Genomic DNA, 23803 nt, shown 5'->3' with positions numbered 1-23803 from the left:
GTCCTCCAGGCTCGAGTGTTCTAATCCCACAACATCTATCACGCGCGTCATCCAGCATTCGGTGCACCCTACCAGGACGAGGTCGATTCTCAGAAATTCCTACTTGCTGACTGCAAGACTGCGCGCGCGTTTGAATGCCCGCGTGTTCAGGAACGAGTTTAAAAATTGTCGAATATTTCTCGTGGCTCGCGGGGACTCCTCGCTCCTCGTGGTATATGTGCCGTCAGAAACGGAGGGAACGAGCGTACATTGGCCGCCCGTGCGTTTCTGCAAGACCGTATACGCATCTCGGTACAAAAAGAGAAAGGGTTTTAGTCTTCGAAGAAAAGAAAGAGAGAGAGAGAAAGAAAGCGAAAGAAAGAGAAAGAGGGAGAGGCAGCAAAAAAAAAGAGACGAGTGTTACGAGAGGGGGAAAAAAGTGTGGCGCGAGGGAGAATTCGGCTCGCATTATTCTCCCGCGGTTATGACGAAGAAACGTAGATCTATATAGATAGGGGCAGCGAGTCTTTTACCTCACATTATTTCTACGCGAATCCGAAAGTTCCGCTGCGCCGGCATAGCGGCACTCACGTGGATCGGATAGCTCGGAGAACGAAGTCGAGTAACACCGACCGATTTAATAATAAGCGCCGGTGTCACCGGATATGCTTCCAGTTACTCGTCGTTGCGTAACATTCGGTTACGGCGATTAACTTATCCTTTGGCTGGGTAATTACGCAACGCAGCTCTACTCAACGTATCTCGATGTCGCGTATCTCGCGCAGCCGCTCATTAAAGGCACCTTTGGCTTTCACGCCGCGGAAAACTATTGTTTGCACAAATTTATAATCCGCGCCGGCTGCCGCCGCTACGTTGTTTGCCGGGTCGAAGCTTCAAGTACGTAATCGAGAAGTGCTCCTTCTCGGGCCAAGGCCTACAAGGCATCGTATTAATCGAAGATAAATATTAAACAGCCGGAGTTCGCGTCCCGGGAGAACATGACGTGCACACGGCTTCGACCAGTTCCTCCTCCGTATCCAAGAATGTCAAACATTTCAACGCCTAATTATGCAAACCGGGAAACGTGCCAAAATCGTGATGGTACGTAAGTGAAACACACTGCAGCCTTGAAACGCCTCGTGAAGCGAAAAAAACTGATCGATTTGCAATCTTGGTGCAGAATGAATGACGTTGTCGTCCAAACGATTAAAACATTTGACATTTTACCGAGAAGAATAAACCATGCCATTATATTATTTGATTTCAATTGTAATTTACTTAATTAAATAAAATAAATTTAATTCATTTTTTGATTGTAAAAAAATTCGAATGGCGAGAAACAAATGTGCTCTGAGCCACGGTTTGAGATTCAGATTCTAAAAAAATTAGAAAATTGGATTTTATAAAAGTTTATTACGACTATTATTCCATTGCAAAAAAAAGAGTGCGAGACAATCTGATGATGCTCTCCTTCCACGCAAAGGGGGATACCACCCACGCGGAGCCACGTAGTTAGCCAATGGCACCGAATGGAGAATACGCGCGACGTGACGGGGCTTAAAGAGCAAATCTTAAAAAATATGTGAAACCTCCAGGACAACACGTAGAGGGGCTCCCTTCCTCCTCGCATCCAGCGGCTTTGAGCTCGAACCCTTTTATACGTAGTTCTTAAAGCTGCTCAGAGAGCGGGGAGTCGGGAGCGCCGATCACGAACCGAAGAGAGGTGGAAGCGGGACGGTCGTCCGAGAGGCGCGGCAAGGGGGGAAGTCTAAAATTTTCAAAAAGGCCCGAACCTGAAAAGACCCCGTATTTCAGGGTCGCTTTCCTTTTTTATCATTTAATCCGTGGGCCGAGCGAATAACCCTTTATACGAGGTACCAACGATACACGTGAACGCCGAAAACGGTCGTCGCTACCTCCATCGCGCACTCCACGTGTATCATTCCCTCTCGCTCGCTCGCTCCCTCTGTGCACTTACACGTGTGCTCACACGCACGTCTCTACATACGCGCGCACGGAGGGGTTATAACGCAACCTACGAAAGTACGCGTGTTTGGATAATGCGTGGAGTGCCCGCTGCGCTCGGCGATTCGTCGTCTTAGCCATGGCGACCCCCATTGAACGCTTTTTCTTCTCGAGAGGTTCTAAATACCGGTGAAAAAAAAAGAAATATGTGAACGAGCATGAGGTACGAACGTGCCCTTTTCCTCTATCCCCGGGTTAGGTCTGCGCAACCCTTCTCCCTCGATGGTCCTTGTCGCGACATTGTTTCCGGAAAAATGGCTTCGCGAATGGTACCGCCGCGCCGACCAGATGCGATTTAATAACCCAGAATCAACGTTGGAGTACTTCATATCGATTCGCAGCACTTCTGCCGTATGGCGAGCGAACAAAGGCTAATTTCCTTATCTTTATTTTGTTTCACTGTGCGATGCCTGCAACGAGATATCCATTCTGAGCAACATAATGAAATATACATTTGGCGAAATTACAGCCAATAGACATTTTGCATTGAAAATTCATAATACATTGTATCTTTAATCAGAACATATCTGGATAATAACTGAATGTGTCAATAGCAATCGTTTGTATTAATAAAAGTCAACCGATGACTGCCTATGACTGATGGTTCTCTAGCGTTCGAACATAAGCTCAGACGAAGTAATGTCGGCGCCAGCATCAGCGGGGGACTCGTATGGAGGGAGAGTATATGGGGAAAAGAGTAGATGATAAGGGGGACCGAGAGGCAAAGAGAAGAAACGGAGAAAGTGCGCTGAAAGGGAGAGAAAGAGAGAGCGCGACCGACACTAAACTATTCTAAGATCCGCGAAAGTGTCGCGAACTTATTGTCTCTCGGCTCAAATGCGACGTTATTTCTGTTAAAATTACGTTATAGTTCCTATTCCCCCTCCTCCCCCTCAGCCACTGTTTCCACTACCGTCCGTTTGGCACCTTCCTCTTTTCTGCATAGCCAGCTTCTTATCTTTCGCTTCCCGAAGCTGAGAGAAAATGGAATAGTAATGATAATTCAAGCAACTATAAGTTGACATTTCTGATATTTAAGTATCCGCTACTAGTTCCACGAAGTATAATAAAAACTAGTATGCTACTAAAAAAAAAAAATAATAATAAAAATACAGTCACCGCAATAATTTATGCGCACTTTAATTAATTAATAGCAAAAAAGCGACTCAATTACATTACACAGTTATATGAACTTCATACAAGTAAGTTGTACATTTTTCCAGTTGACACAACTTTTTGCATCAATAATATATTTTTCATTGAGATAATTTTGTGTAGGCACGTAAGACGATAAGGCTTATTAAGTATTCATGTACGACCAGAATAATTATGAAAGCGGTGTAGCAGTTAATATCCTAAGTTCTAGGAGTAGAAACAAAGGATCTTGAGCTCGAATCTCACTCAATTTTTTCGTCATCTATTACATTTGTGTGACTATTTTTCAGCAATTATTCAACGGATGATCAATACATTTTCTTAGTTAATATAACTTATTTATTGTTCTTATTACGAAACTTTATAACACATAATTGAGACACTACTCAAATTTCTTGTTATTTGTACAATTTCTTTTCTGAGTGAATCCATCTATCGTGTTTCGATTACATATTTCTTTTCTTCTTTTTCTTCTTCTGCTGCGTTTCTCGGAGCAATAATCATCGGATTCCGGAATGCACGTTATTACACGGATTGCATGGTGCGGATGAATACGCACTATAATTTTGTTAAATAGATCTTTCTTGTCATTTTTTTTTATCGAGCAAACACCACGCAGGCACCGTTTATCTGTAAATCTTCTAGTGATAAAACATAACGATAATACTTATAAAATCTCTACTATTTGGATTCTATTGAACGTGCTAGACATTTTCAATTGACTAAAAATCATCGCATAGCTCTAAGCGACCTATTCGTTTCTAACGTAATAAAACTTGATTCAAAATACATTTCTGGAATAAATGGCGCGACAAAGAGATTGCCGTCACCCGTTTAACACCTTCTCTGTTGGCGTGACGTTGCTGCGTTTCTTCTGAAGATACATCCTTTTCTTATTGTCCGACGCGACCGTACGTCGTGAGCCGCGTAGAATCATTCGGGACAAGAATAAACGTCGTTATGGCCGTTCTCCCATTCGTGGCGAACGGGTTCATTATAATTAGTCCGCCCTCTTTACCGCGGGAGGTATAGCATGAGGTGACGATCGGAGGAGGGGAAGAAAAAAATAGGCTCGTCACCGGCTCTACATCGCTCTGTTTCGACTTAGTCCATATTAGGGCTGACAATTTGCTTCAAAGGCTTCAATATTTGAACTTCAAAGCTTCGAAGAATCAAAGTTATACAATTATTAATTTTATATAATAATAACTTCAAATATCGTAATTATGTTAAGTTAAAAAAATATATACATAATTTTAATCTCTTTTGTCGATTCTGTCTTAATTTTGCATTCTCAACATTATTGTTTTATAAAGAAAACTCGCAAATTAAATCAAAACGTTCATATTAATTTATTATGCTTCATTCATTCAAGAATACCTTTTTCCATGTTTTAATTCTTTTAATTGAATCGTATTCGCATTGACTATTATCTTTCCTTATTTGCATTTGCATGTATCCGATTAATTAATTATTCAAAAATTTATATTTATTCACTTCATGTTTATTCAATAAAAATCGCTTCACAGTTTATTTAAAACTCTAATATATTAAATACATAAAATATTTCATGTTATAATACTTCTATATTGTAATTTAAAAATAGAAATTTTACATTTTTCGAACATTAATTAATTCTTATTTATAATAATTTTAGTATTCCTTAGATGAATTCGCTATTTACAAGAATATATTTCTCGAACTTTTAAAGCTTCTAAGCTGTGTAGTTAAATTTAAAACTTCAAATTTTCAAAGTCAGAGTTAGTAACATTCCTAGTCTATATTCGCACAAAATAATCTTCATACCATCAAACGCAATAGATTTTAATATTGGACCATTTCACACATTCAGAGTGTCTATAAAGTCTGTCTCCATCCTCTATATTTCGAAAACAATTTAAAATTACGAAAAACCGCGAAATAAATGTTATTTCGTGAAGGGCTACTCTACCTTCCAACTCTCTTAAAAGACTACTCTCTCCAAACGATTGAATAACACAAACTTTGCAGTTTTTCATAATTTTGAGCTATTTCCAAAATGTAGGGAGTGGAGACAGACTTTATAGACACCATGTATTATATAATTTTCTCGTAAAAAAAAAATCGTCTAATTTTCTATTAAATTCCATGAACACAAGAATTGTCAAACAAACGCTTTCAAATCGCTTAATATAGCTATGCGTAGGCTTTTAGAGATTTGATAACAGATTTTTAATAATTCAGGAAGATTCGATCTTTCACTGTACCCCTATTGTTTCCACTTCGCTGCGCACATGCCTAATGCACCTTCTTTCATCCAATCAACGTCAGTGCAGTTAGCTTATGCAACTCGACGATCTCAACGTAACGGCTTTAAGAAACGGGTACATGTGTCGTGACTTTCCTGTCGGAGAACCGAGCGTTAAACAGATGCTTGCAGATGCGAGCGTCAACGTGATGATACCGCCTTGGGATTTGCAGCATACAAGCGACAATTTTACGATTGGCGTCACGATCATTCCTTTCGTGACGATAGCATTATTTTAAGAAAATCGAGTAGATGATAAAAAAATGTTGTTTATTCAACGGCTTCTAGACGCTCAATTTTAAGATTGTACAATATTCCTCCAGATAAAACAAAATAAATTTAAAATAGTCTCCAGATAGTTAACAATATTATGCTCTAGAAGCCGCTTAAAAGTTTTATATCGTAAAAATATCTTAATTTAAAAAGGAATTGACAAACACGCCACTTCAATTTCGTTTTCCTTCGTTTTCGCTTTACGAGGGTACGTTTGTTAATATCGTGGCACCGGGTATCGCTTTACCGGGTATCGCTTTACTCACAGTAAATGAACGGGAGAAGGGAGGCTTTACCAAGTCTCTCTTTCTTTAATCTGGCTCGCCCTCGTCCCGCTGGACGCTGTCGCGTATAGATTTTTTTCGGGGCAGTATTACACGCGTACTACTTAATACACCCTCTTACTCTCCTTTCCTCTTCCCCTCGATCCCCTCGTGCAACCCCTTCCTTTTTAGAACGCTGCAAACCCTCTGCGCCCTTACTTATATGACGGGCGTGTTAAATTTAACTAGGGGACGCGTTGCTGTGCCAAATATTCGGATACAATTTTTAAACCGAAAGCACAAAGAAATACTTGCTCCTTTTCGATACAAAATAATGCCGCAAAGTAATCCAAATTTTTTAAATCGTCTTAAAAGAATTTCTGCTGCGTATACCCACTTTCTTTAAATGTGCTGCAGAAGAGGATTATATTTAGCAGAGAAAGCAGTTTCATATTTATTGTTTTGTCTTTAGTTCCTGTCTGGATCTAAATAAACTAATTCTAAACTAAAAAAAAAGTTTGGTAATAATAATCAAGCTTGGATGATAATTACTAAAGCTTTGATGAAATAATTCGAATAAAAAAATGTTGAGTTAATATAATCAAAATTAGTAGTTTATTACAGAACCATTCGATTAATAAGACCGAAACAGTAATTCTTATCATATTTGGTAGCTATTACCAGATTTCTTTAGTGTCTAAAATTGAAAAATTTCACAACAGCTGCAAATAATTTTTTCTGCTGAATGTAGCTATTTTTTGCTGGAAGTATTTTATGTTTGTTCTTTGTCAAAGAATTCTGCCACTTCACGATTTCCGTTATATACGTCAGAACGTTCTCATGCGGTCACATGGCTACATTCAGCAGAAAAAGCAGTTTTACAACTGTTGTCTAGTCTTTAGTGCCGGATTTCAATATAAAAACCAATTAGAAATTGAATAAAAATATGGTAATTATAATCAAGTCTAGAGATGACAGTTATTAAAGCTTTGATTATATAACTTCAACGAAATGTTCGATTAATACAAATTAGTAATTAAAAGAACTATTACTAAATGATTCAGTTAATATAATCAGAACAAAATTTTTATCAAAGTTGGTTATTATTATTATATGTTTGATAATTTATTAAACGTTGCATTCAATACATTAAACAAAAATACATTTGGCATACATCAATCACCAAATTTTTTCAACGTCTGAAATTAAAGAATTATACAACAGTTGCAAAATTGTTTTTTCTGCTAAATAGATATTTCTTTCTGGCAACATTTTACGATTGCCGTTATATACGTATGCAAAAAAAAAAAAATGTTTTAATACAATCGCACGTGTGTAAACATGTTGGTGATTAAGTGTTAAGACAAATAGACGGCAATGATAATACAATGTTTTCAGAGAAAAAGATGCGATTGAAATTGTTTTCGGCATTAGTGCCCTTTCTTCAGTTTTCACATCTAGCCCCCGGTTTTACGCTAGTCGAACTCCCTCGTGAGCTTACCTATATACGTAAGGACGACGTGCAAAGTTTTCACGAGGGGAAGTGCCGTGTGTAACATTAGGCCCGCGCAATATAAGCGCGCGCAATCTACCCCCTCGCACGCACACGATTTCTCCCTCCATTGGCCCCCAAAAAATAAACAGAAGCGAACCCTTTCTACAAATTCAAATAGCCGGAAGGGGAAACCGCCGTGCCGGCTTGTTCCTCGCGATCCTCTTTCTCGCCGCTCTTTGTTCGACTTTCAGAAAACTTTTCGGCGAGCTCGACAAAACGCAGCTCGCCACGGATCGGCGATCCGCTGTCAAAACAAGAAATTCGATTCCCGTGATCGAGAGAGATAGAGAGAGAGAGAGAAAAAGAGTCTCCCCCACTCGCGCAATAGATCTTCATTCAGTAAATTTCCTGGCACGGGGTGACAATGAAGAAATAAAGAGACTCAACATTGGGGAAATCCATTCGATGATAAAAGTCGTGATGAAACATTGAAAACCGATTACCCCTACCGATGATCGAATGAGGTCAAAGAGAAGCGATTTGTCGCTGCTATCGACAATAGTACAAATGTCAAACGCTGATTGAATTATGACACATAATAGAAATAAATTATTCTCGAAAGTTATCGGTATTAACGCTGAAAATGTTATAGTAGCGTTTATCAGCGAATCTCAACTGCGATCGCAAACGGCCATCTTGCCGTTTGCGCACATTGATATTTTATTTATGGCTGTCCGATTAATAAGGTTCACATCAACTGCTAATGATCGACGTAATATTGTGCTCTCCGTCTGCCGGTCATGTAATCTTCTAGTACCGCGCTGCGTAAGACCAGATTAGCGTTAATCGTTTCGTGTTAGCTTTCTAGAGAATTAAGTCCTCCTTTCACCCGTACGACTTCTCTGGTCCAGCCGGCAGTTAGTTAGTAAAACGACTGCGGGCCGTGACTTCATCCGTCTTCATCTGTTTCAAATTTGAAGTAGCTGCGTGCGCGCGATAAACAAGAGTCGTATTACGTGCGATGCCAACAGCGTCGATCGACGATGGCAACGGTGGTCGGTTATCTGTCCGCGTTAATAACGGCACGCCAATAAACAATTTCATTTCCGCGAGGAAAATTATGGGCGCGCAATGGCTTTCTCAGCTTCATATTTCTCGCAGGGTGGCTTTTTGTTTCTCCCTCCCCGCCCATGTTGCCTGAGAAAAGCGCGCCCGAGCTACGACGACTCGGTGCGGCCGGCTCGTTAACGGAAATTTACGACAAACTGGCGCAACGAGCCTGCTCCATGGCGCGTCGTACAGACTCACGCGCGTGTACCGGGAAGGTACATCCTTGATGCGCGAGCGCGCCCGCGCCGATTTTTCTCTTATCCGCGCGCGGGCACGATGCATTCCGAAGTTTTACAAAGTACCGCGTAGCACCACGTGATTTACGAGATCGCGTATCCAATAACTTTGAATATTCTCCGGGTGCGGTTATACGACTGTTAGCTTAACAAGGCAGTCTGACGAGCGCGTAACGAGCGCTACTATTTAAGCGTGCCACTATTTTTCATCGACGCCTGAGACTGGAGAATCATGAAATTCCTCTCTTGCTTTCTTCCATTTCGTCTTGTGTGAGGAATGTCAAACAACATCGAAATGCATTACCGGTTGCTTTATAAGATCTATTTCAAAATTCTACACTGTTAATTCTGTTCGCAGAGAGAGTTTTACCAAATTTAAATCATTTTTTTATCATTCCTGTAGCCATTGCTCCTACTAAATTATCTTAATTTAATTAAAACCTTGGAGATAAACAATTTAGCTCAAGAAATGTATTAAATTTGACTTTCTATTTGAAATTATATATTTTGTAATAAAATACTTATTTTTTTAAACAAAACCAATATTTTTTTAAACACTAATATTTTTTTAAACAAAACCAACTTTAGAACTTGTCACTCAATAACAGATATAATAGAGGTAAAGCTATATTTCTTACAGTAGCCATATTATTACTTTCTTCGGTACGCTCAAATTTAAAAGGAATGAGGAAGTATTAAGTGTTGTGTAATTAAATGTTAAAATGTACTTTGAGAAAATTTCGAAATGCTCAAAAGTAAAAATCTTATAACAAATGTTGGCTATTATCATGTATTGACGTATTAGCACCACTGCATAATGGTGGTCTATTAAACAAATAATTCAAGAGGTAATAATTAGAATTCATCACTTAACAACGGAGATGTTTTCTACAGTGGTCACAATACCTACGAGAGCCATAATGCAACCTTGTCCTCTAATAGTGTACTTTTAAGTAAAAAATAACAAATGTGAAGAACTTTTAACGACCCTAGACGATTCTTGTCCCTGAAAATAAGCGGCAGATTTTACGAGAAAACAGCTATAAAATGAGGAGTTAGAACGGCAATAAGCATGAACACGGACGCACTTCAATTTTAAGCCCAAAACTACAAATCCTGGACAGCACTGGGGTAAAATATAAGCGGACCGCAAAGTGTCAACCACATGTTTTTGTGTAAAAATAGAATAAATTACAACACATACGGAAATTAAAAAAAAAAAAAAAAGAATATTATTTAACTCAAAGAAGTAGTTAAAAATCCTAAATTTAATATTTAACAGTGTGTCATAATAAATGTGTTCAATAAATAAAAGTTTAATGTTCTATAAAAATCACGAAAAATGTCTATTGTTTTAAAAATTATTTAATTAGCAATATCTGGGTTTCTTTTATTTATAATTATTCGCTCATAATTTTTCAATAGTCGTTTTAAACTTTTAAAGGTTCTTGCGCCAAAGTTTTCGATCACGCTTCGAGCAACGATTCATCAATTGGCTATTTTTCAACACCAGCATTGGCAGCCCGCACGATTTCGAAAGAGCAAGGGTCGTCCACACAGCGTGGTAATTAAATTTAGAATATTTTTTAAATTTCTCCGATTCCATTCGCATGATTTGGCACGCATCGCCTATCTCCGCCTCATTGTACGGACGAGTAAAGAAAAAAACACAAAGAGCGAAAGAGAAAAACAGGCAGGAATTGGTGATCTTCTTGAAAATTCACAGGGCCGTATTGACAAATTATCATCAGTCATTAGGAAAATATTCATTAATGAAGCAAAAATGTTGCGAAAATTCTTCTAATCCATTGGAATTCGTTAAAAATGATAATGCATTAATGGGTCCAATATTAATTTTTTTAACATAAATTTTTCTTTATATATTATAAAACATTATAAGCACACTCATTTATTGTAATAACACTACACAACAAAATACTGTCAAGAAAAGCGATTACTCAATTTTTTCTTCTTCTACTAACAATAAGTAATGATCTTTAAAAAAAATTTCTTAATAATATGTTCATCAAATTTTAGAAAAATTCTATTATCACGTACTCAAAAAAGATTTTATACTTTTTTAACAAATATTATAAAGTTATATCAAAGAAAAGTCATAATAACAAATAAATCAAATTATTTTAACTTAATACTCTTGATCAAAGTACTAAATTATTAGAATTCAGAACATATTTTAAATTAATTTAATGGTTATGATGAACCTATAAATTTGTGGATATATGAACTTATGAAATATTTCAAACGTAGGTAATATTTATTTAATTCAAATACATATTTTTCTTTGTGTACACAAAAGTTTATAAAAAATAAATACTACTCGTTTCAAGTAAACAATGATTGTATCTTAAAACTATTATCAAATAAATATTCTTAACACAGATAATTGTACTACTTAAAAAAAAAACTAAAAATTGAGTAACCGTTTTTCATAGCACGAGAATGATATCTTTCTTTGTATATATATATTTCATTATATATCGAAAGTATATATCAAAGTTTAATTTAAAAAAGATTTCTTGATTCGTATGTGCCGATCAATGGCGAATGATCTGTATGAAAAACTCATCTCCGCATCGAAATCCTTTCACACACGGCCCTGACCCTCTGAGTCTCCCTGGCCGTTTTAGTTTGGCCTAGCGCTAAAACAATCAGCGACTTCGTGGTCTTGGTCTCGACCCTCTTCGACCCTCTTTAGCTCTCTCTCCTTTCCTCGTTCTTTTCTCCTTCTCTTTCTCTCTCCCGGCCGTTTCCACCGCGCCGGTACCCGCACGGAGGCCGCCAATTCTCCTTTTTCTTGCTTTTCGCGTCAAGCGCGAAATAACAGACGGACGACCGATGGAGCCGAAGGGGCGCCGAAGAGGAGGCGACGAAGAAGGAAGAGAGTCGAAGAGCTAACTCGAATTACTAAAACGCCGAAGAGGCAACGAGCTCCGCTCCGAGAGAGCAAGTTACGGACGAGGAGCGCGGCGAGAAGCGCGAGACACGAGGGAGGAGAAAAGGTCTATTTATTAACAAGACGAGCCCGCGAGAGAGTCTGCGGTTTTCTTCGTTCTCGGGGAAAAGCGGACCGCGCGCGTCGCAGATCACAGAGGATTCGCAGAAGAACAGAAAAGTAGCAACGCCGAGCAAGTGTTAAAGGAGCGTTAAAGCGTCGGTTTGCTTTTTCATCATCGTTTCTGATATCTGACAGAATTATCTCAGAATTAGCTCGTTACAGCTATCAACGTTCCGCTGAACATCAAACGCGCTCTTTATGACAGAACGAAAGAGAAAAAGAAAAGAAAAAAAAGCAAGAAATATCATCGTAAGAATGCGGAAAAGAACTTGAATCGGCGTCGACGATGCGGCGTACCGATCTCGGAAATGTAACGCGACTCGTAAATCAATCACTCGTATCCGTTTACTTTGTGATCGGGAATCTGAGGAAGAATTAATCGCGGCCACATTGACTATAATGCCTCCGTCGTGTATAACGAACTTTGTATGGCCCATTACAAGCCAGGATTCCGTCGACGACGAATTAAACATACGCGGCGTGACGGCGACGAAGAACGAGACTCTCTCGCGACAGTACCGCGACAGAAGGCAGAAACGCAGAAGCGGTGAAAACGCGGAGCGTTCTTGTGTTCGAGAGAGGAGAGTCGCCTCTTCTTCCCCCGTCGGAGAAGCGCGTTCCTTTCAATCTCTTTTTCGTCTTCTCTCTTCTTTCGCGTTCCCCGCGACGCTCCCCACGATCCCCTCTCGCCCGCGGCGCGGCGAGGCGCTTCGTTTCGTGATTATATTCTCGAAATAGTCAACCGGATGCCGGCCGACGATGCGCCCGCGGATATTCCGTATATTTCGGGAGACCCTTTTTTCGAGCACAAGCGAGATACGAGGAGCGGAAGACGCGGATATGATCTAAAAATCTTGGGTAGAGCGATCCGAAGGTTTGATCAGATAAGAGCCGGTTTATTCGAGGAAAGCGGAGAAAAACATATTGGAAGATGGAAGAACGTCCAATATATCAAATGTTGAAGAAAGATTCGTATCAAAACCCAAATTGACGTATGGATCGATGCTGCGTCTATTCTTAACGATAGTAGATTGAAACCCGTCCACAATCCACGCGCATTTGCACCGTCTGCAGTCGAACCGTTCCGAATTGCAGCGGCTACAATCGATAATTTGCACACTCAGAAAGGTGCAAAACGCGAAGCCGACAGTACAGTCGAGCCGAAGGTACAGTAGAAAAAGATCGGTCGCTTCGTCTCGCCGCGAGTGTGTGTCCGAGGATGCTGACGAGCTGCCGTCCGTCGTCTCGTTCTCGGACGAGTGATTGATCAACGATCGGACCCGAGGGACACACCGTGTAATTTTCTCGGCGCGAGTCCACTTTCGAACTCGTCGGCGATGATTAAGAGTCATCCGTCGGCGATGTCTTCATTTCGCGGCAAATACGGTGAAGGGCTTCGCAGACCTATCGACGACGTTTAACTAGGGTGAGAGATGTTACAGAGAGAAGACGCGTTCCGCGCCTTCGAGATTGATGGTCGTAAACTGTTAGAGCTTGGATCGTCATTGATTCGATTTGGCTTCCAAAAGTTTGGCATGTATCTCTTATTAGCGCGATTGATTGAGAGAAATTTAAGATGCTGAGTCGAGAAAAAAAGATGTCACAGTTGAGCCTTTCTTCTAGAATAACTTTATTATGCGATAGAAGCTATTAGACATTAATAAAAAAAAAATGATTATTTGTATGCTTTTAATTAAATATTTATTTGAAACAAATTAATTTTTGACTGACGACAAAAATTTAATTACAATCTACACGAAAAGACAATTATTAAACACAAAGAAATATTTATTTTGTTAAAAAGTTTTTTTATTAAACTTAAAAGAATAATGTCCATAATTAAATAAATTTGTTGTATAAATTTAAAATATGATTTTAAAAATATGAATATATTTGAGACTTTTTCAGACCAACATTTATAAAATATTTAAATAAAAATTTTTAGATCAATTATAAATTGTTGTTCAGGTATTTATATTAGTATTTAGTACATTATGCTGTGTCAAAATACTTTGTTTATTTTAATTTCGGAATTTAATTTTGGGATTCATATTCACAATATCACTCCATAAAAACATAGTTGAGAAAACTCATAATGCTGCATCTTTTATTCTATGCGTGTCTGTTTTAATTACAAGAAAATTTCGCTTTGACCATTTGTCGGCAATGGTACGTACTGTTCGTTCGATTTCATATATTACAAAGATTTGGTTGCTTGAATAAAAGAACTCCTTTATTTAAATTAAAAATATAATCTTTTTCTGTAAATAATTAATTTTATTACAATTTTTAAATTTTTAATTCATCGATTTATTTAAATGTTTTTTTATTTTTAAAATATAATATTTATTTATTTAATCACAATTTAAAAAAGATTAATTTTCTCTTTTAAAAAGATTGAATTTTTACACTTCTAATTAAAAATTCTTTTTTAAATTAAAAAACAGATTAAAAAATAAATTACCTTTATTATATATTTAAAAAGATGTTACCTTAAATATATGTTTTCTTAAATCTAACCAATATTCCTTTCTCTTCCAAAAAAAACAAAAAAAAAACACTTCAATAAATACGTATTTTTTTTTATTTTAACAAATATTTTTCTCAATGTATAATTAAGTGACTTATTCCTCTAACTTTCTCATCTTTCTTCGACTACTTCTTCATCTCTTATTTTATTTAAAAATCTACCCTATGTTTAAAAATACAATTACGTTATCTCTTGCACAGATAAAAATGTTGCACATTTCGAACTTTGGAATTGAACTGTGTTGTTTCGATTAATTCTAATTTTGAGCGGATAATTCGATATAGCCGATATGAGAATATAGGCATGTTCTTGGCGATTGAAAAATCACGAAACGACGGCCAAGAAAAAACGAGGACATGAAGCGATGACAACAGGGTGGAGGAGATCGGGGAGACCATCGTCCGATCGAGCAACGATGGATTCCTGAGTTTCGAGGACGGCATGCGATTGCCAATAGCTGTTTCCCGATACAAATCGATCGGGGCCAATCGCGCGGCCAACATCGCGGCACTCGTTTCGCCTATTTCGCAATTCCCTTTTCGAACCGGCCATTTTTATCATTGGCCGCTTCTAGCTTCTTTCACTCTCGCAAAATTGCATGTAAAAAATACAGCGCATAAAATACTGCGAAGAATTGAATTAATTAAGAGGGACACTATAATCAACGGTGTCAGTCAAAAAGTCGGTGGCGAGAATGGCGGGATTAAAAATTTGCATAAAACTCTTTCGGCATATATTCCGTAATGAGGTAAATGACACGTTGCGCAAGGTGATGAGCGAAATCTCTGGCGTGGACCGTGATCTTCGGGATCATCCTCCGTGCAAAAAACGAGCGTAAACGAGCGGAGATTCGAGAATCCTCCCGGGGGCCACCACCACCACTCCTCGGAGCCTCGCTCTATTAATTAGCTCGCGGCAGCCTGCCCCCTTCCCCAGCTCTCCGTTAATTTACTCCACGAGTGTATTTTATTTTTCGCAAGGGTCCTAAGCGCGCCCCGGTCCCTTCGGGGGCCTCTCGAGCTCGCTCTATTAATTAGCCGAGGCTCTTTTTTCCCGCGCGCTAACTTCGCAAGATCCGTCGAATCCCGAACGGGGAAACCGGTGGACGGAGAAAAAGGAGAAGAAGGGGACGTCCCTGGAATTCCAAGTTCGACAAAAAGGATGGCAGATATTAATACTACTCCTGGTGGAGGTTGATTGGATCTCTGAATATTTCGCGTGATATTGGCGTAAACCTCGTTAGCGAAGAGCTCACAATTTTGCAACTCATATTATTCATTTTCTTCCATGCAGTGCTTTCATAAATACTGTAATCGTACAACAATTGTAATTATATAATATTTTAATAATATATAAAAATTGTAATAATTAACAATATATTGATAAATTACTGTTTCAATCTCGTTTATTTATAGTGCCTCCGACTATTTCGCTAACGGTGATTCAATATTCCATGGTTGCCACCTTCTTTTTACGCGAGCGAAGAATACGAGGCACGTTTGCGGAAAAATGTCTTTCTTTTACGGGCCGATAGCATCGAGGCCACGTAAACGATACGGAACGGAGGAAAAAGACGAAGAAAGATGGAATCGCCGACTCCGAGAGTCTCGGATCGAAGGGACGAGAAAGGCGGGATTCGGCGACATGGTGGTAGAGCGAAAAATGAGGGACGACATTCCGTCTGTGTACCGATGCATTTCGGTGACCGCCGCGACATCCTTTTAATGCGACGATCGCGATTCCGCGGGAGGTAAGAGATTAATAAAAAGTTGAGGAACGATAAATTAGACCGACGACGCGAGAAGACGACGTCGCAGAAACGCGAGAGGGTGAGGGGGACGAGGTTGAAGGGGGAGTCCCGTCACTGCCTTTGGGCCACTTGGGGCCGGTCTGACGATATAATAAATTTCATATATAAATAATAAAATTTCGTATCTCTCCTCTCCGTCTTTAAGGCGCTGCGGGTTTTTACGAGGCAGGGGATGACGACGGGGAGACGGTGAGATGACGGGCCGTTTCGCGAGAACGCCTTGGGAACGCGAGAGTGGACCACGAATTATGGCGCGAGCATTGTTTGCGTCCACGTCGAAATTGGCCATTGTTTGCGCGGGTCTAGGTGAACCGCGTAATCGTTACCGCGAGTACGCGATGGCAGAAGTTGTAGCCGCGTATTTTTATCGCCGCGCCGCGTCGGCCGCGTATCGAAAATATATCGTCGCGAACAATAAACTGTTACCGTCGTTGCGAACGAAGAAATGGCGCGCGGCCCGTGTTTTTCGATAATTCGATAAAGCAAAGCGTTTCCAGAAAGAAAAAGAATGAGGACATAATTTATACGCAGGCTGTAATTTACCTGTCAAATATTTACTTAGCAGTTAATTCGTAAAGTTTCAACCCCTTCGGAGCGTAGCGGACGGCGCGTGTAAATTCGTTTAAAAAGTTTCGAATGAACCGTGAAATTCGTTTTCTTCTCCGTCTCCCTCGCTCTCTTTCACTGCACATATCGCTTTTTAATGGTATTTCTTCAAGGCTAACGGTTGCCTGCCCGAGAAACGGACGTGGTAACAAAACAGCGATCGTCTGTCATCACAATCACGTCGTTCAATTTCGAATAATGAAATCCGTTTCGCGAGTTAAACACAAACGAAAATTAGCATGAAAGTCGAGAGAATTACATGTTAGTGAATAACCATTCCTTATTACGTAGAAACAATTGTTTAAACAAAATTTCATGAAACAAAAGATGCCCTCCATCCACTCAATTTTCTCTTCGAGTAACGATTACAAAGAATATTTTCTTCATAATAGTCTTAAAGTACGAGAGAAAATTAAAGGTCATCAGGACTTTAATTCTTCGGTGCTTGAATCGTTGCACGTACATACATGGGATCCAGCAGGTAATCTAGTGGGGGCGGCACGGCGCGGCGGATCGCTCTCTCGGTGAGACGGAGGGATCGGCGGGAGAAAAAGCAGCGAGGCCCTGGAGGGCTCATAGCCGGCACTATATGCAGAGAGCGGTGCACCAGTTATTTATCGCAGCTCCTGTTTATGCTTTATTTGTTATTTGCTCGCTCGCTCGCTCGACCGCCCGCTCAGTCTGGCAGCCTATGTAGACAGGCGCGTACGCGCATCTACGTGGAACACCTACACTATCCGTCTTCCAGACTCGTGATTTCGCGTTAACGAGTCTGTTTCGTGTAATTAGATGTGTTAGGGAAGTCGTTTAAATAACAATTCCTTCCTCGATTCTATCGCGGAAAAGCGTAATTCGAACAATTAACGTCTTCTATGCTGACTGTTTCATCACGACTTAATTACTTAATGGGATATACGTTCATACAATATGCGTATAAGAAACAGATCATTAAAAATGATAAAATGTTATATGATGAATTTCTTTCTAAATTATTAGCGCTGTCTTATATCAGACATTATGCGCCTAATTAAGCGGTTCTCTTCACAAATTGACAGATGCGATCGTTAGGAATCGACGATGTCGATATTACTCACAGTCATAGCGCGATAGCGAACCCTAATTAAATTGCATTTGCACGAAATTGATGGTTACAGATATCAACGGGGACCGATTAAACTTCTCCGTGAACGTATGTCGAACAGGTGCAAGCTGGTGGCGCATGTACGTACTCGTACAACGACGATAATTGTTAAAGTCGTAAATTGTTATAATTAGTCCACCGATAGCATTCGGTGATGCGAGAAATGCCACGTTTTTCTTCCGAGATACATCGAGATCGTAGAGCGAAGAGGCCGGGCTCTCTTTCTCTTTCCTCGAGACGTACCCTGCTTATCGAATTTACATTCGACGATTAAACGATATGATAATTCTAGAAGGTTTATTTCAAAGTTTATGTAACGAGTCCGATGTTCGGAATATGAATATCGAAATTACACGATGCGTATGTATATATGCTACTTGATTACGGAAAATTTATCTGCTCAGTTAGTTGAGCGGAGAGAGAGAGAGAGAGAGAGAGAGAGAGAGAGAGAGAGAGAGAGCAGCTTTATATTAAAGATCAATTTTAAAGTGAGTCAAGTGATATCGGCGGTGGAAAATTTATACTCGCGACTGAGAAACACAGTAATCTAGCGTGCGAGATATCAATTTCAAAGTGAAAATAAAAGCGAGATTATTTATCCGTACGGACGGTCACAGTAGGCTTGGCATTCGTGACATCAATCTTGGTGAATGACGGACTGGTGGCGATTCCGGAAAGCTCACGCTTGTGACGAATCTACCGAAGCTTAACAGCCTAATGTTCAAATTACCAATCTCGCGCGGGCACATCATAACGTTTACGTTACGCGTTGTAGACGGTCATCTTCTTCACGACGTAATGAAGGCACCTCGATGAAGACAAGGTGGCAGCGGCATGTCGATGTCAAACGCGGAGAATTAAAAAGACGACGACTGAACAGTATCGGGAGCGCACGAGGGGGAAAATAGGAGGATAGCATCTTCAGTGGGAAGGAGGAGGAGGAGGAGCAAGGGGGGAGGGGGAGGGAGAGACGAGAGAGGAGAGCCGAAGACACTGCGAGAAAGAGAGAATAATGCGTTAAAGCAGCAACCAGCAACTACTCTAATTGGCCACTTTGTCCATTTATTCGATTTATTTAAATTATGGGACAATTGACAGTAGGCATTCTATTTTTTAAATCTCCCCGGCCAACCGGCTGATTGGGCAAGATTGGCGTGAGACACTGGCCCCACAGATTCCCCAGTTGTGGGCTTAATCAGCTTTGATTGCTAGCGTCTCTCTCTCTATCTCCCTCTCTTTTCCCCTCTCTCTCTCTCTCTTCTCTCTCATCCGCATCTCTTTCTCTCAGCGTTTTCTTTCTCTTTCCCTTTCCACGTACGCATACGTTCACGTCTCTATCTTTCTCTGGCATGCTCGCGTTCTCTTTTTCTCGCCGATACCCCCTTGCTACTGCGCGCCCGCCTGCTTAGTCGCGCGCGAACAACGTACACATTTTATTTTATTCCATTTCGCATCAGATCCCACCACGCGTTTAATATCGTCCGGCCGACGTTGGATTGGCCGATCCGAAATTGTGGGAATATGTCACTGGACGAGAAAATCCAACGGAGGCCGCCCACTCTCTCTTTCTCTACTTGACGTTCTCATCTCTGCGCGTGCTCGCTCTTCGTCGCGAATGCCGTGATTTCCGTCGCAGAATCTTTTCGCGGTTTCGACGGACGGGAATTGCGCGATAGATCCTAGATTACGAGTCGTTTGCAAACGTTTCCGAGGAAAATGATGGTTCGAGTGAAATGTCGACGTGGAGCAACGATCGATCTTAATAGTGCCTCGAAGGAACATCGGTATCTTTATGTAATACAGGGCTTCATCCGTTACCGCACGCAACGAGCGATACTTACATGAGCGCACGTAATCACAGAAAGATTCCCGATTTCATCGTAGTATTGATTATTTCAAATACACTTTGCACCATGGATTGCCTTTACAGCAATTAATGAAATCAACTTGGGTCTCTTCTTTCAATTAGGCGCACATCGCGCATTTACATATTTCAAAGTATTTAGTGTGCACGAAACAAGTTTTCAGAGAGTAGGGGAAAGAGTAGAGAGAGAAAGAGAGAGAGAGAGAGATAAATTCCGGGTTTCTTTTATCACGTTGGCGGTCAAAGCAACCCCCCCTAGAACCCCTCGTGGGAGCCGCGTTGGCACTCATCCCATTTCCTTGATAATTCCCATAATGCTGTGGGCGGATATTCCAATAAAGGGGGAACAGCCCCCGGGTACAAAACACTGAAAGCGACGGACGGCCGCGATTCGTCAGGTTGCGCCACGATTCACGGGTTCGCGAGGATCGAGACAAATAAAGGCTGCAGGGAGAGCCGACGGCACTTCAGAGCCGGCTTACGTATAGCTTTAGATTTGTCACGTGGCACGCAGGAATGCGCGATAATTACTCAAAGATGCGGGCCCAGTGTGCTCGGAGCACACGCTGGATGCGCGATTTCTCCAGGCCCGTTCTCCCCACGCGCGCGTAGCGACCGATTATTAATTCCCGTTGGGAAATCCGCTTTGAAGGAGGAACGGAAATGGATTCCTCTCGGGAGGAAACGCGTTTCGCAGCGGCTGTAATTCCTGCGATCGGGAGTGTGCGATAAGGAGCGAAATCGCTGATAAAACTTTCGCGTTTAACGCATAGAAACTTGAATTTTTTTTGCAAACGAACGTTCAGTTCGCTCGCCGCTGCTCGCCGCGTACACATCCGACATCCGACCGCTTCCGCGGTCGGAATACGCGCGGCCAGACTTCTGACGAACGCGCGCGGACGCATACCGATTATTTCTATCCCGACGCCGCTAAAGGTCAGACGTCACCGTGTGTGCATGGCGTTCGATCGGCAACATTGTCTCCGTTCTAATCATAGATTCGCTCAACGATTAAAGTCGTCGATTGCAAATCACCCGGTCTAACCAGATCGCGGCGCGGCGGCGAATGTTCGACGATTTCGCATCCGCCTCAGTCGAGTCTTTTTCCGCTTCGCTCTTTTTTTTCACCTTCCTTTTGTTCGCGCGAGCAGGGTCATCGAACGCGGCAGTCTCGATTCGAATCTAATTACGATCCCGATAATTCCGTCAGCAGGAGGAAATAGTAACTCACCGGAAACCTTCGGGTCAGCTGCCTCCACCTTCATCGCCGCCAGGCTCGCTATTGTCGGCGGTACCTAAAAGAAATACATTACGATGTACAATGCACCGGCGTGCCCAGGGCCGTACGCGAATGAAGGGGACGAAGCGAAAGGGGGACCCTGCCGCCCACGCGCGCGGCAGACGCGAGATGTTTCCGTAAAATCTATCGTACAAAAGACCGGCTATTCCGCGAACTAATCGCGTTATGGCCTTAGGCTCGCTCGTAATGGCCACTTAATACCCTTCGTTAACCCTACTGCTACCAAGTAATGAAATTACCCCGGGGCATAACTGCCACGGCGTTTCAATTTTGAGTAACTAACTTTTATATCGACGCGCTGCATACTCGATTCGTTCATTTACGAAACGATTTTGCATTTATCGAACGTACAGGCGGATATTAAAATTAAAGCCAAGAGACCTAAAAGAAGAACAGGCGCGTTACTCGAGGGCGAGGGGGGAAAAGGGGGTGCGACATCGGATGAGGAAACGACACTTGTCGGAAGCCCCATCGCGGGCATTTAAATTATTCGAATGTACGATTTCTGAAGCCTTAACTAGATCCAGTTGAATTTATTAACCAGTTACTCCATTGTCCATCGCCGTCGTCCTCTTTTCTTTCATTGTGATGTTGAATTTTATATTAGTGTTGAATATCATTTATACTATTATCTTTAAAATTACGAGTAAGTACAACAAACGAAGCGATTTTTATCATTGAAACTTAAGAAAACTTTATCTCGTAAATTTATCGAATGAGCCTCGAATTACTTTACGTATGTAAATACCGCGTAAACATATTCCGTTACGCTCTGACGCATCATTGCATTATCGTACGACGACGAGATTCTTCGTACCGATCCGTGAACTTCACTCCTAACAAGAAGCAACCTCGCGCGCCCAATCGAGTGCGCGCCGGAACAATCGATTAATTCCGTCAAATCTAATAGAACTCGCCTCACGTACGTGACCATTGCGTTCCATCAATTCTGCAATCTCTAATCGAACATTTATATTCCTCGTTCATAATTATCGGCGACCTTCCGTGTCTAATATTACGGATTATACCACGGCGTATCGCGCATAATAACGTCGAATGTTCGACGCGGAGAGGATGGTTGAGAAAATCTCTTCGCATAGTCCCATCGTGATTCTGGAGAGAGGATGAGCGGAATAAAAAACGAGATATGTTTGTATAACCGCGATATACATTTTAAATTAATGCGCTTATCGCGGGCGAAAAAGTTGGCGCGGAGAAAACGCGGACGCGAGGAAACAAATGGAAAATAATGTGCATCACGATGTATATAATGCGGACGTGTGCAGCAGGGGCACGGAGGGGGAAAGGCAGAGGGCGAAGAAAGAGAAAAAGATCGGAATGGGACAAGGGTGGGGCGAAAAGAGTGGCGACGAGAAGGAAGAAGAGAATCGAAAGAGGAGAGATGTGGAGAGGAGAGGAGAGAGTATGAGTAACGATAAGAGAAAGAAAGACGACGATGAAAGGGGGAGGGAGAGAGGGGGATACGCCGATGAGGGAAAAGGTGGAGAAGGAGAAGGAGAAGGAGGAGGAGGAGGACGGGGAGGACGAGGACGAGGAAGGGTAGAAGCCAGGAGAGCGGCAAAGAGAGGGTATGCGAAGCGAGTATAGAGGTATATGAGAAAACAATAGAGCTGATTTGCAAACAATAGAATAACGTTAAGACTCAAGTATTATACGCCGTTGTTACTTCTTGTGCCATAACGCCGGAGAGCATATGCCCATTAATATTCAAAGGCGAAAATAATGTAAACGACACGACAAAAATCGGAGGAATAATTTCAATTCTCCCTGTATGGGATTCCACGGCAGCGATCCCATAGGTGGATCGTCTGCGCGGTTTCGTGTCTCCTCTTTGGTATCTTATCGTACGTAGACATTTGTACTACGAAACCGTACCGTTAATCATAACGTAATGGTAATTCAATAATATTGAATTTTATATTGCCAAAATTTATTTACCTTAACAACTAATTTTAATGTTTTAATTTAAGATAGTATAAATTTTATTGAGCCTTTAACATACTAATCTTCATTTAAAAGATAATTATGCTATCTTAGTACAGTCAAATAAGTGCAATCATTTAAATGTAAATTCATAGAGCAAGAATGATTCAAAATTATAATAAAAAATCATGTTTTTAATAAATAGAATAGATTTAAATTTTTTCTTAATTTTTTAAATTAATTTCTTAATTTCGATAATAAATAGACTTTCTTGTGCAAATTGTGCATTAAGACGAATTTGTTAAAGTCGTCAAATTCATCAAGTGTACAATCAAAAGTTATAATTTTGTCGTAAAATATTTTGCAATTTTTCATCTTCTACCAAGATTACGGAATTTTTCGAGCTAGCGCAATGTGGAAATAAATGGTTCGATGAATAACAGAAAACTCAAAGATATTCAACAAGCGAATGATCACCAGGCGGCGAAGTCTCTATCGACTTTTATTACGACGTATCATAACCGATTGTTCGTCGCTTACGATTCTAGGAAGCGCTGAATTATTCTAGCACACTTAAGCTCACACAGCTCCCGTTGGTAACTTTATGATCTGACGTCGACCCGAGTCGGATGAGTCACCGCGCATTGTTTTTGGATAGCCCGCGGTTGTCTCGCTTTTGACGAAATACCTAACGGCGACTCAACTGCTG

At 40.9% G+C, this 23803-nt stretch overlaps 1 protein-coding gene across 3 annotated transcripts in view; it reads right to left on the bottom strand.

The window, feature by feature from the left end:
* Positions 1-23803, bottom strand: part of LOC105196821 (zinc finger protein castor homolog 1) — a 93303-nt gene that overhangs the window by 11469 nt on the left and 58031 nt on the right. For all 3 annotated transcript variants that reach the window (XM_026135454.2, XM_026135455.2, XM_039457860.1), the window contains exon 6: positions 21082-21145. In XM_026135454.2, coding sequence (XP_025991239.1) covers positions 21082-21145 — 64 coding nt within the window. The remainder of the gene's footprint in view (positions 1-21081; positions 21146-23803) is intronic.

The sequence above is a fragment of the Solenopsis invicta genome, chromosome 2, assembly GCF_016802725.1.
Source record: "Solenopsis invicta isolate M01_SB chromosome 2, UNIL_Sinv_3.0, whole genome shotgun sequence".
NCBI lineage: Eukaryota > Metazoa > Arthropoda > Insecta > Hymenoptera > Formicidae > Solenopsis > Solenopsis invicta.
This window is presented reverse-complemented; position numbering and strand designations above follow the sequence as displayed.